This window comes from Aptenodytes patagonicus, chromosome 17, assembly GCF_965638725.1.
Source record: "Aptenodytes patagonicus chromosome 17, bAptPat1.pri.cur, whole genome shotgun sequence".
In the NCBI taxonomy this organism is placed as follows: domain Eukaryota; kingdom Metazoa; phylum Chordata; class Aves; order Sphenisciformes; family Spheniscidae; genus Aptenodytes; species Aptenodytes patagonicus.
Window position 1 is genome coordinate 406,949 of NC_134965.1, and position 13,811 is coordinate 420,759.

Genomic DNA, 13,811 nt, shown 5'->3' on the forward strand with positions numbered 1-13,811 from the left:
CAGCTCTGGGGTCCCCAGCACAAGACAATGGTTTTAAACTGAACGAGGGTGGGGTTAGGCTGGACATAAGGAAGAAATGTTGTACCATGAGGGTGGTGAGACGCTGGCACAGGTTGCCCAGAGAAGCTATGGATGCTCCATCCTTGGAAATGTTCAAGGTCAGGTTGGACGGGGCTTTGAGCAACCTGATCTAGTGGCAGATGTCCCTGCCCCTGCCAGAGGGCTTGGACTGGATCACCTTTGAAGGTCCCTTCCAACCCAAACCACTCTGTGATCCTATGAAAGCCCCCTCCCAGGGCGAGCCGGATAGGAAGCACCAGCAAGCCTCTGCAGCCCTGCACAGGAAAACACACCTCCGTCACAACTTCCCCCAAGCCTGTCCAGCTCTTCTTGCCCTCATTCTGGCAGGATCTTAATTTGCAGGAACTTTGAGCCCCTTTCTGAAGCCTGCGAGGAAAGCATTCCCCGTCATTAATTTTGAAGTCAGGCTTGTACCATGACCACACAGGCCAGAAAGTACTGGCAGCAGAGGAAAGGCAGCAGGTCAGCATGCCGCCTGCAAAGACGCCCATCTCCTTGTCACCTCTTGCCCATCCCTTCCACATCCAAAATGGTCCTGGCTCATTGCACGCAGGATGCCACATCGCTGCTTGGTCCCATCCCTGCTGCCCACTGGACCCTGCCATTTGTTAGACACAGAAATCCCAGAGGAAGGCAACCCACCGCCCAGGGAGAGGGTTTCTGCCAAAGCCACACACAGTCTTGTTGGAGGCACTTCTATTTTCAAGGCAGCTCGCCCTCCAGGCGCAGCAGAGCGCTGATGCACAGGCAGGGCGATGGTTATCTAGGGCAGGCACTGAATGCAGCACTGCCCTGCTGCGCACGGGGAGAGCGGCACAAAAGCCCGGCCGGGAGCCCTGTGAAGAGGAAATTACAAGGATGGAGCCTGCTGGTCGGGAGGGCACATGTCACTCCAGGCTGGAGAAGGGCACCATCTGTCCAACCCACGTCACTGGAAATACCCTCCGTGCCATGCCGCCTCCGACACATGGCGTCAGGCTGATCGCCCGGCCCCACCACCCCCAACCTGACACCCCCGCACGAGGGAGGCAACAGCAGCGTTAGCTGTGGGGCTAACCAGGACTCAAGGGAGAGGAGATACCACCGGGCAAGCATAGCTCCCTAGGATGCAGGGCACTGAAGGATCATCTGCTCCCAGCATCTCCCTCCATCCCGGGGCTCGGTCCAGGCACGCTGCCGGCCCTCACAGGCACTCTCACCCCAGGCTTGAAGTGTCTCCCCTGCTGCCAAAGTAGAAACAAAACCAAAATACCTTTCCTAAGGAAACCTAAAGTGCCTGCCCAGCCAACAGCATTCTGGCTTCACGCATCCCAGCTGTGAGCATCCCAGGTTTTCAAAGCTACATGGGAAGCTCTGGCCTAAGTCAAAGCTACCCACTGGTGCTGCTCAACACAAGCAGCAAACAATTCACAGCCTTCAAAAGCCTGGGCTTGCTTGCCAGCAACAGGCGAGGAGCATGCACTCCCAATGCCACGCAAGCACACCGGGCATGCCATCCTCCCGGTGCTTCTCAGCTGCCAAAACAGCCATCCATCCGTCTCTGCATCCGCTGGGTGCGCCTGACGTTGCAACCTCAGGCAGCAAAGGCTGCCCCAAGCCTCCTTAAGGGGAGAGAAGAAACGGAGACACAGCAAAGCGCTGCAAGTCTAAGTGCCTTAGGTGAGACTAGCTCTAAAAACAGCTTACAGCAGGCGACGAGCCCAAGTTGATTAACACAACCAGCCAGCAAGCAGCTCCGCTGCCCTGCAGCCTTGGTGGGTCACTAGTGTTGCCCACTTTATGTGTATAGGTACCACACGGCAGTGCTCATCGCTGCCTGCGTCACTGGCATGGGGAGCGGGTGCTCTGCCACTGGCACATCCAGAGCAGAAGAGCAGGAGGGGGTTGATCAACCTCCCTCGACACCCGCTGCTGCCTCAGGCAGTTTCAGGCAGCACCAGGGACCCCGGGTCGCCGGGCTTTCGCCCCCCCCACAGGATAGGTGAAGATAACCCTTCTTTCTCAGGGTTTTTTATTTCTCCAGCCCACTGGAGGCCAAGCGGCAGGCAGCACGGCGGGCAGCACGGCGGGCAGCGTGCCAGCAGCAGGGATGGTTCTGGGAGCCACTGCCTCCCTGGTGCCTCCAGTGCTGCTGAGCGTGGGGAGCAGGATGGGGAGGGCAGATCAGCCAGAGATCCTCCAGCATCTTTCAGGGCCTCGCAGGGTTAAACGTGCCCCTCCACAAGGGCCGAAATCCCAAGAGGAAATCCCAAGAGGAGGCAGAGCCGAGCTGCGATACCGTCCCTGGCAAAGCGGAGCAGTGGATGGGAAGGTGGTCCAGAGCCCTGGAGCATCGCAGCTCTGTGGGTTTTGCAACAAGCACACCGCTAATAAATTCATTATCGAGCAGATTACATCCCTCTGGTTCAAACCAGCCCCGTTCCCTCTGCAGGCGCTTTCTGGAAGATGGCAGAGGAGCACAAACCAACCGAGAAGATTCAAAGCCTGCTCTCCTCTGAAAAGCAAGAGGCGGCAGGCAGGGCGAGCTGTGGCAGGGCGTAATGAGGTCTCTATTATCTCAGCAGTGGCTACGCGCAGGCTTTAGCTCCTGCCCTCTTCTGTTAGCGTTGCAGATTAATTTGACCGTGTCCAGATGCATCTGCGGAGCCGGTACGGGCAGCAGAGCTGCGCCAGGGCAGAGGAGCAACGGGCTCGGCCACCGCTGGGCACCTCTGCATCCCAGGTGACCGTGCTGACCCCCCGGCTCATCCCCCCGCCAAGGCCTGCCGGCGGCACTCACAACCGCGCCAGCCCACCCTTTCCCAGGAAACACCCGCACACAAAGAGGAGGCAGGCAGCAGGCAGCGAGCCCTGGCCCTGCCTCCCGCCGCCACCCAGGGCTGCGGGGTCCAACGCCACGCGCTGCCTCCCATCCCCACCTGAGATAAGGCAAGCTTCACAAAAGCACAACGAAAGGAGAAAGCCACAACAGCTGCTACCCCCTTTTAGGGACCATTAAGTTAAGCAAAAAAAGGCCTTGTCCCTAAGAGATGCAGGATGCTGCTTGCCAGCTTCACTTCCAGGCTGAATCTGTTTTTTTTTTATTTACTGGACACCTCTGCAGTGATCTGCCCAGCCTGAGAAATTTCAGCCATCTGGGCTTGACTTTCTTTGCAAAATGACCACCCTTTCTGTACCAAAACCAAAGCACCCCGCGGGATGCACAACACAAGGCTGCTCAGTGAGGGGATGCTCTCTGAGCAGCAGTGGGTCATGGCTGGGACCGCGTCGCCGCATGGAGCGGCACAGGGGGGTCCAACACCAGTTGCCTTGTTCCCCATGTCCAAGTCCACGAGCCCAGGGCATTGCTGTTGGCACCCGAGAGCTCCTGCGACAGCTCGCTCCCCACGGCTCCGGCGTGCAGCTGCACACGTCGCTGAGAAGGAGGACAAGGTCAGAATAACTCAGCAGCGAGCTGCACCGAGATCTCTTCTCAGCCATCTTAAAAAGCCTACAAGACACATATTAAAGCATATGGGTGCCCAGATCCCTGGAAACATCCCAGCTCAGCTCTGCGATGCTCGGCAGCAGAAGAGCAGCTCACCGTGGCTCTGCTGCTGAAGCTTCACATGAACAAGGTCCAAAGCACCCATGGATCTCCTACCCACCAAACTACCACCACCCTCATCCTGGGAGGCTGCATTGACCCTTCACACCTTAGAGTTTGCTTTAGCGTTTTGCAGCAGCCAAACGAAATCTTTCCTCAGGAGTCCAGAGGCAGAAGTCCTGCTCCAGAGGGTTTTCAGGGAGGTGGTGTCAAGGCTGAGGACGAGGACAGCTGGAGGGTCTGCTCCCAGGAGAAAGCCCTGGAGAACTGAACCACCTGAGACCACGGCTTAAATTACCTACAGCCTCAGTCTTAGCATTTTTTGCAGATTATATATATAGTACAGCTATGCAGCATAATAAACTGGGTATTTTATAGCACACAGGCCTCAACTCAGCTATGTCCAATTCCAATATTCACCAAAACCAGCCCATACTTCCCACTAACAACTTTTTGATGAATAAAAGTTTAAGGCACAAATGACTTTAGCATTCAGCAACATCTGCATGAGTCAGTAGGCGTTTCCAATTTCCAACACTCGCAGTGCAAGGGAGAACAAGATTTCCAAGAGTTTTGTCCTTAGGTGTTGGCTTTCATTGCTGCAGAATTACGTTACCGGCCTTTGGCACGAAGCCCAACCCTTTTATCAGAGCTGTGGTCAACTCTTAAGCTCAGTTTTAGAAGCAAGCATTTAAATTCCACTTAACTATTAAGAACAAGTGTCAGAGGTGACAGAGGTGCCACCAGTCCTGCAGAGGGCAAGCTGAGCTCACCGACCTCCTCCTGTAGCTCTAGAACATGGACAGTACTATGATCTACTGGAAAGGCACCGATACTTTACAGTCAATACTTTACAAATTTGCAATCATAGCTGAAGAATAATTTGGGTGAAAAACAGCAGACTTAATTAATCTGAAATTAATTTCTTAACATCCTTCTGACGGTGGCACCATCCTTGTTACGGCTTCTGTGCAGACCAGAGCTTCATGCGGGCAGCAGAAGCACCTGCAGCCACAGCACTCATCTCTCCTCTCCGCCCCATCGTGTATTCACCAGGGTCAGCACTCAGAGAGGTTTCTGCCAGGATCACCACCATGCTTTGGTGTCTACCAAGTGCTCTACGATTGACACCAAGCCCTGGTGATGCCCACCAGTGACCGCAAGGTCTGTACCAGGAAGCTACCGGCAAAAAGAGAAGGAAAGCCTCAGGCAGAGGAGGTGACGCAGGCGGCACCACAGTTCCCACGGCCCGCGTCACCAGGAGAGGATCAACATGTGAAAATCAAGGCAGTCCGTAAAATGGTTATCTTTCAAATCAGACTGCGCTGCCTACAAACAGACACTCATGGAACGTGTTAGTTTGGAAGGGACCTTCAAAGATCCTCCAGTCCAACCCCCCTGCCATGGGCAGGGACATCTGCCACTAGACCAGGTTGCTCAAATGGTCATGAATGCTCAAACGTGGGAATGACATTTCTTTGGTGCTCTTGCCTAGACCATACAAAGGAACCTTAGCACCATCCAGGTGAGACACCGACCCTCCCAGAAGGCAGATGTCTTCTGGAAAACCAAAACGAACAGTCGTTTCATACACCACAAACCCAAAGTCTGACAGGACTTGATGGAAGATCTGAAAGCAATGGCAGGTAAAGAGGAAGACTTAATACTAGAAAATCCGCAGCAGACATCACAGCAGAAGTACTGCACGACGGGAAGTGGCCGTGGCTGGCAGTGAGCTTCTGAAAACTCACAGGACAACGTGAGCAGAAGATTTTATTTTTAATTATTTTTTAGTTAGTTCCCATGAAAAGAAACCCGGGTCTGTAAGTATCCACTAGAAACTGAAATACCGCACTATTAACAGAAAGCTCAGTCCCATCTTGCAGCAGATTTTGATGCTCTGCAGCCTGGATTTGTCCCCTGCACCTGGCGGTGAATGCCAAGGTGCCGGTGGACACCAGAGGAGCAGGCAGCAGGGAGGAGGAACCTTCTCCAGCAGGAGAACACTGGCCTAAGAACAAATGAACACAATTAATTTGGGGCAGGAGATTTGGAATTTTACAACCCAGTCAGGACCTGATCTAGTGGAAGATGTCTCTGCCCATGGCAATGGGGTTGGACTAGATGATCTTTGAATTTTTTCAACGCAAACCATTTAACGATTCGATGACTGTGGTCCTGCAACGGCTGTCCAACAGCAGCAGGGACAAGCGACTTCTCTACAACAGGTCTCGACAAGGTTGTGAAATGGGCCAACGAGGTTGTGTGCAACAGCAAGGTCTCAAACGCGGCCACACACGCACGGCATTGGCATTGGCCTCAACCTCAAAGGGACCTGGACAACCTCTCCCCACGGGCAGCGCCAGTACTGAGGGGAAGCTTTTCCTTAGCCTGACCTCTCCGTGGCTGCTGCAGTAGAAGAACTTCCCCTTCTCCTCTGGATGCCCCCAAGGACAGTTTTTGGCCAGCAGTCAGCAGATGTCCTGGGCTCCACTCACTACTTCCAAGGCTCCTGCAAAAGGTGACGAGGTGAAGAGACCCTCCTGCCAGAGGAGAGTGGCTGTACAGGGGTATCTCCTGCACCTCCACTGGAAATACTCAGAGTATCACACTGAAGAAGGTTGAAAGTTGCTTCAGGACATCTCTCATGTGGGACCTGAGCACTAAGGATCTCCTTGTATTCAAGGCAGGTTAAAGAAAAGCAAATAAAACATCTATTTACAAAACTCGAACTAGACAACACGGGTACGCAGCTCAAGAAAAGGTGAGCACCAAAATTAAAGTGGAGTCACAGTGGGTTTCTTATCACAGCCCACATTCAAGGATGCCTGGTTAAGCCAGTCACCCGGAGCTGCTTGCACTGGGTCAGCACCAGTCCTGCAGATTTGAGGTCTTGAAGAAACTTTCTTCCTGATGTGATTTGAGGCTTTCAAACACAGTAGTGTGGAGCAGGTAATGGAGAAGTGCAGTAGAGAAGAGCCATGCCTACGGCCTTCTGCAGAAATGGCAGTGGGGTGCCTCCGGGTTCACACCATCACCTCCCAAATATCACCGCATCCCATGCCAGCATCACATAAAAAGACATATGGGCTGCATCACCAGCAGCGTGGCCAGCACGTTGAGGGAGGGGATGCTCCCCCTCTGCTCCGCTCTCCTGAGACCCCCCCTGCAGCACTGCGTCCAGCTCTGGGGTCCCCAGCACAAGACAGACATGGACCTGGTACAGCGGGTCCAGAGGAGGCCACCAAAATGGTCCGAGGGCTGGGACACCTCTGCTATGGAGAAAGGCTGAGAGAGTTGGGGTTGTGCAGCCTGGAGAAGAGAAGGCTCTGGGGAGACCTTACTGCGCCCGCTCAGCACTTAAAGGGGGCTCATAGGAAAGAGGGAGAGAGGCTCTTGACCAGGGCCTGCAGCGACAGGACAAGGGGCAACGGTTTTAATCTGAACGAGGGTGGGGTTAGGCTGGATATAGGGAAGAAATGTTTTACGATGAGGGTGGTGAGACACTGGCACAGGTTGCCCAGAGAAGCTGTGGATGCCCCATCCCTGGAAGTTTTCAAGGTCAGGTTGGACAGGGCTTTGGGCAACCTGATCTAGTGGCAGATGTCCCTGCCCCTGGCAGGGGGCTTGGACTGGATGATCTTTGAAGGTCCCTTCCAGCCCAAACCATCCTGTGAGTCCATGACACACCCCATGCCACAGCCTGTCCTCTGCTCACAGCCATCTGTCTGCTCCCCCGTTTGGGGGGAAAGGCAGCACGTACATTTCAGACACCAGCCCTGCCGCTGGCCGCCAAAGGCAGAGATGCAGGCAGCCTGTGGCACATCGCCCCTGCCCTCTCCCCCTGCCTTCTAGCTCAGCAAAACTTTCTACTCCTTACGCTTCCAGAGTTGCCTCGTTTTCTATTTTTGTAAGTAAAGATGGTCCCGTTGGCTTTATGCCTGGTCTGGTCCTGACACAGCACCGCTCTGTTTCTGTTTCCCACACCATCCTTCTCCACTTGCCTTCCCCTCCCCATGCATCTCCTCTAAAGATAAATCCCGCAGATGCTGCGGCCCAAGGACATTCAGCCATCCCCTGCCGCGGGTTTGCTCCAGGTCACCCTCCAGCCGCCCGGAGCCGGGACGTTACTGCACACTCTGTCTTCCCGGGTCTTCCACTTGGGCTCACTCTCCTCCTTTTTGCTAATATACGTAATTTTCTGGAAGTAGCAATTTATCACAGTACTTAGCTTAATGAGCCTTACTGTACATGTTCTGCCTGTAGTGATAATTTTGCATACTTCCTGAGAAATCTTGTTAACGGGGAGATACATAGCAAAACAAACATTTGTATAGCTTCCGAGCAGCTCGCACAAAGACAAAGACACTTGCAATTAGAACAACAGGAACTAGTCAAAACCCCTTTGGCTCGAGCCCTTTTAGACATCCAGCGCGCAGCCAACGTATGTGGCTTGCAAATGCAACGTCTCATTACCCTTCGGCGTCCACAGCATGGCACCGGGTTTCAGGAGGCAAAGGGTATTTCTGCATTCAGGCTGACTTCAGTGGGACCACCAAGCCCCCACCGCACCGGACCTTGAGCTCCCCAGCAGACACCAAGGGACTCCAGGGCTCAGCGTCCCCCTCCGAGGCCGGTGCCGGTGGGGGCTGAGCCCACCTGTCCTCCAAACCCCCATCCATCACCCCGCTCCCCCACGGGGTGCAGAGCCCCACTGCACACCCCAGTCTCCTCCCAGGGTGGGAACATGAAACACCATCCAGAGCTGACCTAGAGGCTGGGCTTTGGATGCTGCTGCGTTTAAAGCACGTCAAAGGGTCTTCCCAATTTTAAGTTTTCTTTGGCTTGCCCTACTCGGGTGCCCTACCTAGCCCGCTGCTGCTAATGGCTTCCCTGCAGCACAGGGACACCCAGGACCCCACAAATGCTCAGGAGCAGAAGAACATCTCAGACAGAGAGCGTGCAAGGCAGGTGTTGTGGGCTCACTCTACATCACCTCCATTACCTTCTGCCATGCCCAGCTGACAGGCCCAGCAGACCCCAGGGAGCAAGGACTCACCCGTGTCTCACCCCCTCCTGCTCCCCAGGACCACGAGGGAGCAGGCAAAGCAGCTTCCCTGCCCTGGAGACGCACCCGCGCAGCGCGGAGACGGTCGGGCCAGGCGTGGTCCAAGGGCAGCCATGGTGCACAGCCTTCCCCAGCAGCTTTGCTCCTTCCAGCCCCCAGAAAATCAGCTTTTCAGCATTGCTACCCACCCCGTCGACTACAGCCAGACCAGGCAGCTGTGCAGGCTGCGGACACGCAATATGGAGACACCGGCTGTTGCCCGCCACGTGACGGCGCCGGCTCCCTGATGGGTGAGGGAAGACGCAAAACTGAATTATTTACGTGACCCTTTTGGTTGAATAGAAGAGCTCGAAAGCACGCTGGGCAACCAAGATGGTTAAAAAAAGGAAAGGAAGACAGCATTTAAATAAGCAAATATATCTATCTCCAGGGTCAGCAGGGACTTTTGCATCAGGGGTGGCTCCAGAAAAGCCCCGCTGCCCAGATGGAGATTGACAAGACCCAACTCCAGCTGCAAACAGCAACTTTGGTTGACTTCACATTTGTGCCTCCGAGAGAAAAATCATCAGCAGGAGCAGCACAGGATTATAAACAAGGGGGGATGAAGCAAGGTCTGGCTGCGAGTCCTGGGGGGCCGCGCTGCAGATTTCAGCTGCTGCAGGAGGGAAGAGGGTGGATCCACGGAGCCGGACCTGGAGCTGACCTCACTTTCTCTCTCCTTTTATTTTTAACGCGCACCTCCCCGCAACTCCCACGGGCAGGAGGCAGCGCTTGGAACAGGGACGCGGCAGGCAGGCAGGAACGGGGGGTTTCAGCCGGCTGGGGAGGATGACGGTGTGGCACAAATGCATGGACATCGCTGGAGAAAAAAAAAACAAGGGCTGGGACACCTCTGCTATGGAGAAAGGCTGAGAGAGTTGGGGTTGTGCAGCCTGGAGAAGAGAAGGCTCTGGGGAGACCTTACTGCGCCCGCTCAGCACTTAAAGGGGGCTCATAGGAAAGAGGGAGAGAGGCTCTTGACCAGGGCCTGCAGCGACAGGACAAGGGGCAACGGTTTTAATCTGAACGAGGGTGGGGTTAGGCTGGATATAGGGAAGAAATGTTTTATGATGAGGGTGGTGAGACACTGGCACAGGTTGCCCAGAGAAGCTGTGGATGCCCCATCCCTGGAAGTGTTCAAGGTCAGGTTGGACGGGGCTTTGGGCAACCTGATCTAGTGGCAGATGTCCCTGCTCACGGCAGGGGGGTTGGACTGGATGACCTTTGAAGGTCCCTTCCAGCCCAAACCATCCTGTGAGTCCATGACACTTGCTCAACTCCCTCACCTCCCGCGCTCTCTCAAAACATCACTCATAATTATTTTACCATTTGGACCTCTCTCACACCCTGTAAATCCCGACGTCTCACCTAAACTGAGCTGTCACCTCCCAGGCAGAACGGAGCAGCATGGGACCCTCGCAGTCCTACACGCGTGCACCATCTCGTCCCAGCCCCGCAGCACCCTGGCCATGGTGCCCTGCTGAGCCAGGACAGCAGAGCCCTCGCACACTGAGCAGAGCTTCAGGCTCTTCCTCCATCCGCAGCGGCTGATGGCTCTTTATAATGCAGCACCCTCAGCGCCAGCTCTCCTCAGGCTTTGTAGGACACAACACAAGCTGAGCCTAAATCAAGACATTTTAGGTGCCTGGAGCACAGGGAGAAGCAGCTTAGAGACTGTCCCAAAAGCAAAACAAATTATTTTTCGGATAGTTTTTGTCCCATCCCTGCTCTGTCACCAACACTGCAGAGGGACAACCGCAGCAGGAGGGGCTGCTTTTGGGGGTTTCGGGGAAGGGGACCGGCTCCAGCTCCGCTCTGGATGGGCAGGAAACACCACCCGTGGCCAGAGCCATGGCACCTACCCACGAGCAGCTGAGAGCAAAGCTCTGCTGGTCTTATTCTGGGCATCCTTCACAGCCAGTCCTCGGCTGCTCTTCCTCCACAACAAGAGGACATTTTTCAGCTGTAAACTAAATTTCCTGTCCCTGGTTCAGAGCAGGCCTGGGAGCACCACCACCCCCAGGGCACTAGATAAGCTCAAGTGGGTTTGAACACAACCGGAGCGCCAAGGTTCAGAAAAGACACGGGATTAGCATTTTGAATTTCAAGTACCATTTTAAAAATCCCATTAAGACATGAAGCTCTTGTTCTGCACAGCAGTGGAAGCCCTGCTTCCCCTCCTCGGCTCCAATAAAGCCAGCTCTTTTTTTTTTTAATTCTTCTTTTTTATCATCCCTGGCAGAATTTAGACACTATATTAAAACGGGAAGAAACTGGCCCACGCTATTAATGAGGCTGGCTACTGGCAGCACGGAAAAAACAAGCCCAAACACTCCCTATACTCCGTCCACTGCAGCATCTCGCTCCTCCCAGGTGACCGCCACCACCAAGGCTGTAAATCCCCGTTTCCCATGCGCGCTGCCCCGCTCCCCGCAGCCCTGCCAGGCTCTGCCCCGGCGTGGGCACCTGCTCAGTTCCAGGGCATCCGGATGCTCCAAACCAGACCTCCATCCCCAGGAGCCCCCGGATGCAGCAGGGAGCCCCGAGGACGATGCTGCGCCCGGGGGCTGCGCAGCCCTTCAGCATTAGGCTGATGAATAAGGAACATGAGCAGCAGTGAGCCTAAAATGCACTTTATTTTTCTTAAGACATATTTAAAGGAACAGAGAGATTTTAAAATACTCTACGGCATCACTTCTCAGCCAGCACCGGCTGCCAAGAGGACATTCACGGGGCTGGTTTTTTACTATTATTATTAAAAAGCCTATTTTCCAATCCTATTTCACAGCCTGTGCTGTTGGTGGAGAGAGCCCCGTTTGGGTGCTTTCCAGGCGCTCCGGCTGAGCGGGGAGGATGCAGTTGTTCTTTATATAGCCCCCTCCTCCTCCAGCATCGACAGCCACCCCCTCGTCCCCTTGCTGGCGTCACCTCAGCTCCGTCCTCCTGGCACTTTCCAGACCGAGCCAAACTCCCGGCTGAAGCAATTCTGGTGGTGGGGTCTCTGCAGGGACCAGCCAGCCTGGGCACCCACAGTTGTCCCCGCTACCCCTCGCTCCAGTCTGGGTCACCCCCTCCCCTCCTGCAGGTCACCCCCCCAGGATGGAGCACAGACGGCGTGGCCAGACTCCCGCTCACCTCCCAGGGGGCTCAGCAGACCCAATCGTGAAGTAATTAAAAAAAAAAAACCACAACAATAAAAAGCAGCAAAGCAAGCACTGGTGTGATGGCACGAGGCGGGAGGCTGGATGCTGGAGCAGCGCCCTGGGATTTTAGGCTCTCGCCCCCCCCAGGCATCCCCACTGCCCGCCGCACACTGCAGAGCTCGTCCCCACGCCGTGGGTGGCAGCACCCCCCACCCCAGTGTGAGCGAGGGGGGTCCTGGGGTCCCGGTGCTCGCGCGGGTGGTGCCGCCACCGCAGTCCCAGGCAGGTAAGGGGACAGGCAGCAAAGGGGCAGTGAGGGGCTCCGCCGTGGCACGCATCGAAGCTGCTGCCCGCTCACCACCACCCAAGCCCCTGTGACCCACGGGGGGTCTCCGAGGGCCTGCGAGTGCCCCACCAGTGGGGCAGAGTGCGGGTGCCACCAGGCCCAGGTGTTCCCCCGGGACAGGCTGCAGCCGCAGACGGTGCCTGACACCCCGCTCACCCCCGCGGTCACTCCCACGGCCTCGGCGGGACCCCCGGGCCACGGCACCAGGCGCCAAGCGGCCGTTTGCAGCGGCAGCGGAGGTGCCAGGCCCAGGTGGCGGAGGGCAGTGGGGGGCACCGGGCAGCGCCGGGCAGGAGCCCGCGGGCACCGGCTGGCATGCCCCCGGCGAGGCAGCACCCGAAGGGCTGCGCGGCCCCGGGCTCTTCCCAGGCCAGATGACATCAGCAGAGCCAGGAGGATGAAAAAGCAAAATGGGTGCAGAGCGGGGCGGCCGGGGCGGGAGACGGCACCGGCACGGCACGGCACGGCACGGCACGGGCAGGGCCCTGCTGCCCGCGGGGCATCCTCTGCCCGCAGCATCCCCGCCGGGCGCTGCCCTCCCTGCGCCGGGTAAAAATAAAACATTTTATTTTTTTCCGGCTGGGATCGCTTTCAGCCGGCTCGGCCTCCCGGGCAGCCGGTCACCCGGTGCCGGGGGAGATGGGGTCCCCCGGGGCAGCGCCCGCGCCTCGCACCGCCCGCCCGGGAGCCGCAGCCGCCCGGCGCCGGGGGGGAACCGGAGCGGCCCGCGGGGAGAGGAGGGGGGCGCGGCCCGGGGAACCCCGCTCCCGCTCCGACACCCCCGCGAGGGCCGGGGAGGCTCGGCCTCGCCCCCCCCCCCCGTCCGGCCGCCCACCCTCCCACCCACCCCCCTCGGCGCCGCCGCTCGGGGCACGGCGGCCCCCGGCCCGGGGAGGGGGGGGGGCGAGGCGGCGCCGGGCGGTTCCCGAGCAGCGGCAGAGGCCCTGCCCGCGCTGCCCCCCCCCCCCCCGCGGCCGGCGCCCCCCACTCACGGCGCGCAGCTCCCCGGTCCGGTCCTTCATCCTGCCCGGCCGCCGCCGCCGCCGCCGCCGCTGGGTCCGGCCGCCGCGCGGGGGAGGGGCGGGCGCGGCACATGCGCGCAGCCGTGCGGAGCGGAGCGGCGGCGGGAGCGGGCCGGGGCCGGCGGCGGGGGGGGCGCGACGGGGGAGGGCGCTGCCGGGAGGGGCAGCGGGGGGTCACACCGCGGGGGGGACACGCATGGGGTCTCACGGGGGGGGGGGGAGGCAACGCCGAAGAGGGGGCACAGCTGGGGAGGACACAGCTGCGGGGGGTCGAAACGGGGGGAGTCACCGGGGAGGGGGCGGGTCGCACCCAGGGGGGCACAAGGGGTCTCACACCGGGGAGGATCAACGCTGGGGGGAGTCACGGGGGAGGGGTCGCCTTGGGAGGTCATACTGGGGGGAGTCACCGGAAGGGGGGGTCAAAGGGGGGAGCACACCTGGGAGGGTCGCGGGGGGGGGTCACACTGGGAGAGTCACACCTGGAGGAGCCACACGCGGGGGGGGGTGTGTGTGTCACATCTGGGGC

At 57.8% G+C, this 13,811-nt stretch overlaps 1 protein-coding gene across 1 annotated transcript in view; it reads right to left on the bottom strand.

Annotated features, from left to right (window-relative positions):
- Positions 1-13,320, bottom strand: part of STX1A (syntaxin 1A) — a 97,310-nt gene extending 83,990 nt beyond the window's left edge. The window contains exon 1 of the mRNA XM_076354399.1: positions 13,256-13,320. Within this exon, the coding sequence (XP_076210514.1) occupies positions 13,256-13,285 (30 nt within the window). The 5' untranslated portion in view covers positions 13,286-13,320. The remainder of the gene's footprint in view (positions 1-13,255) is intronic.
- Positions 13,321-13,811: the final 491 nt, after the last annotated feature.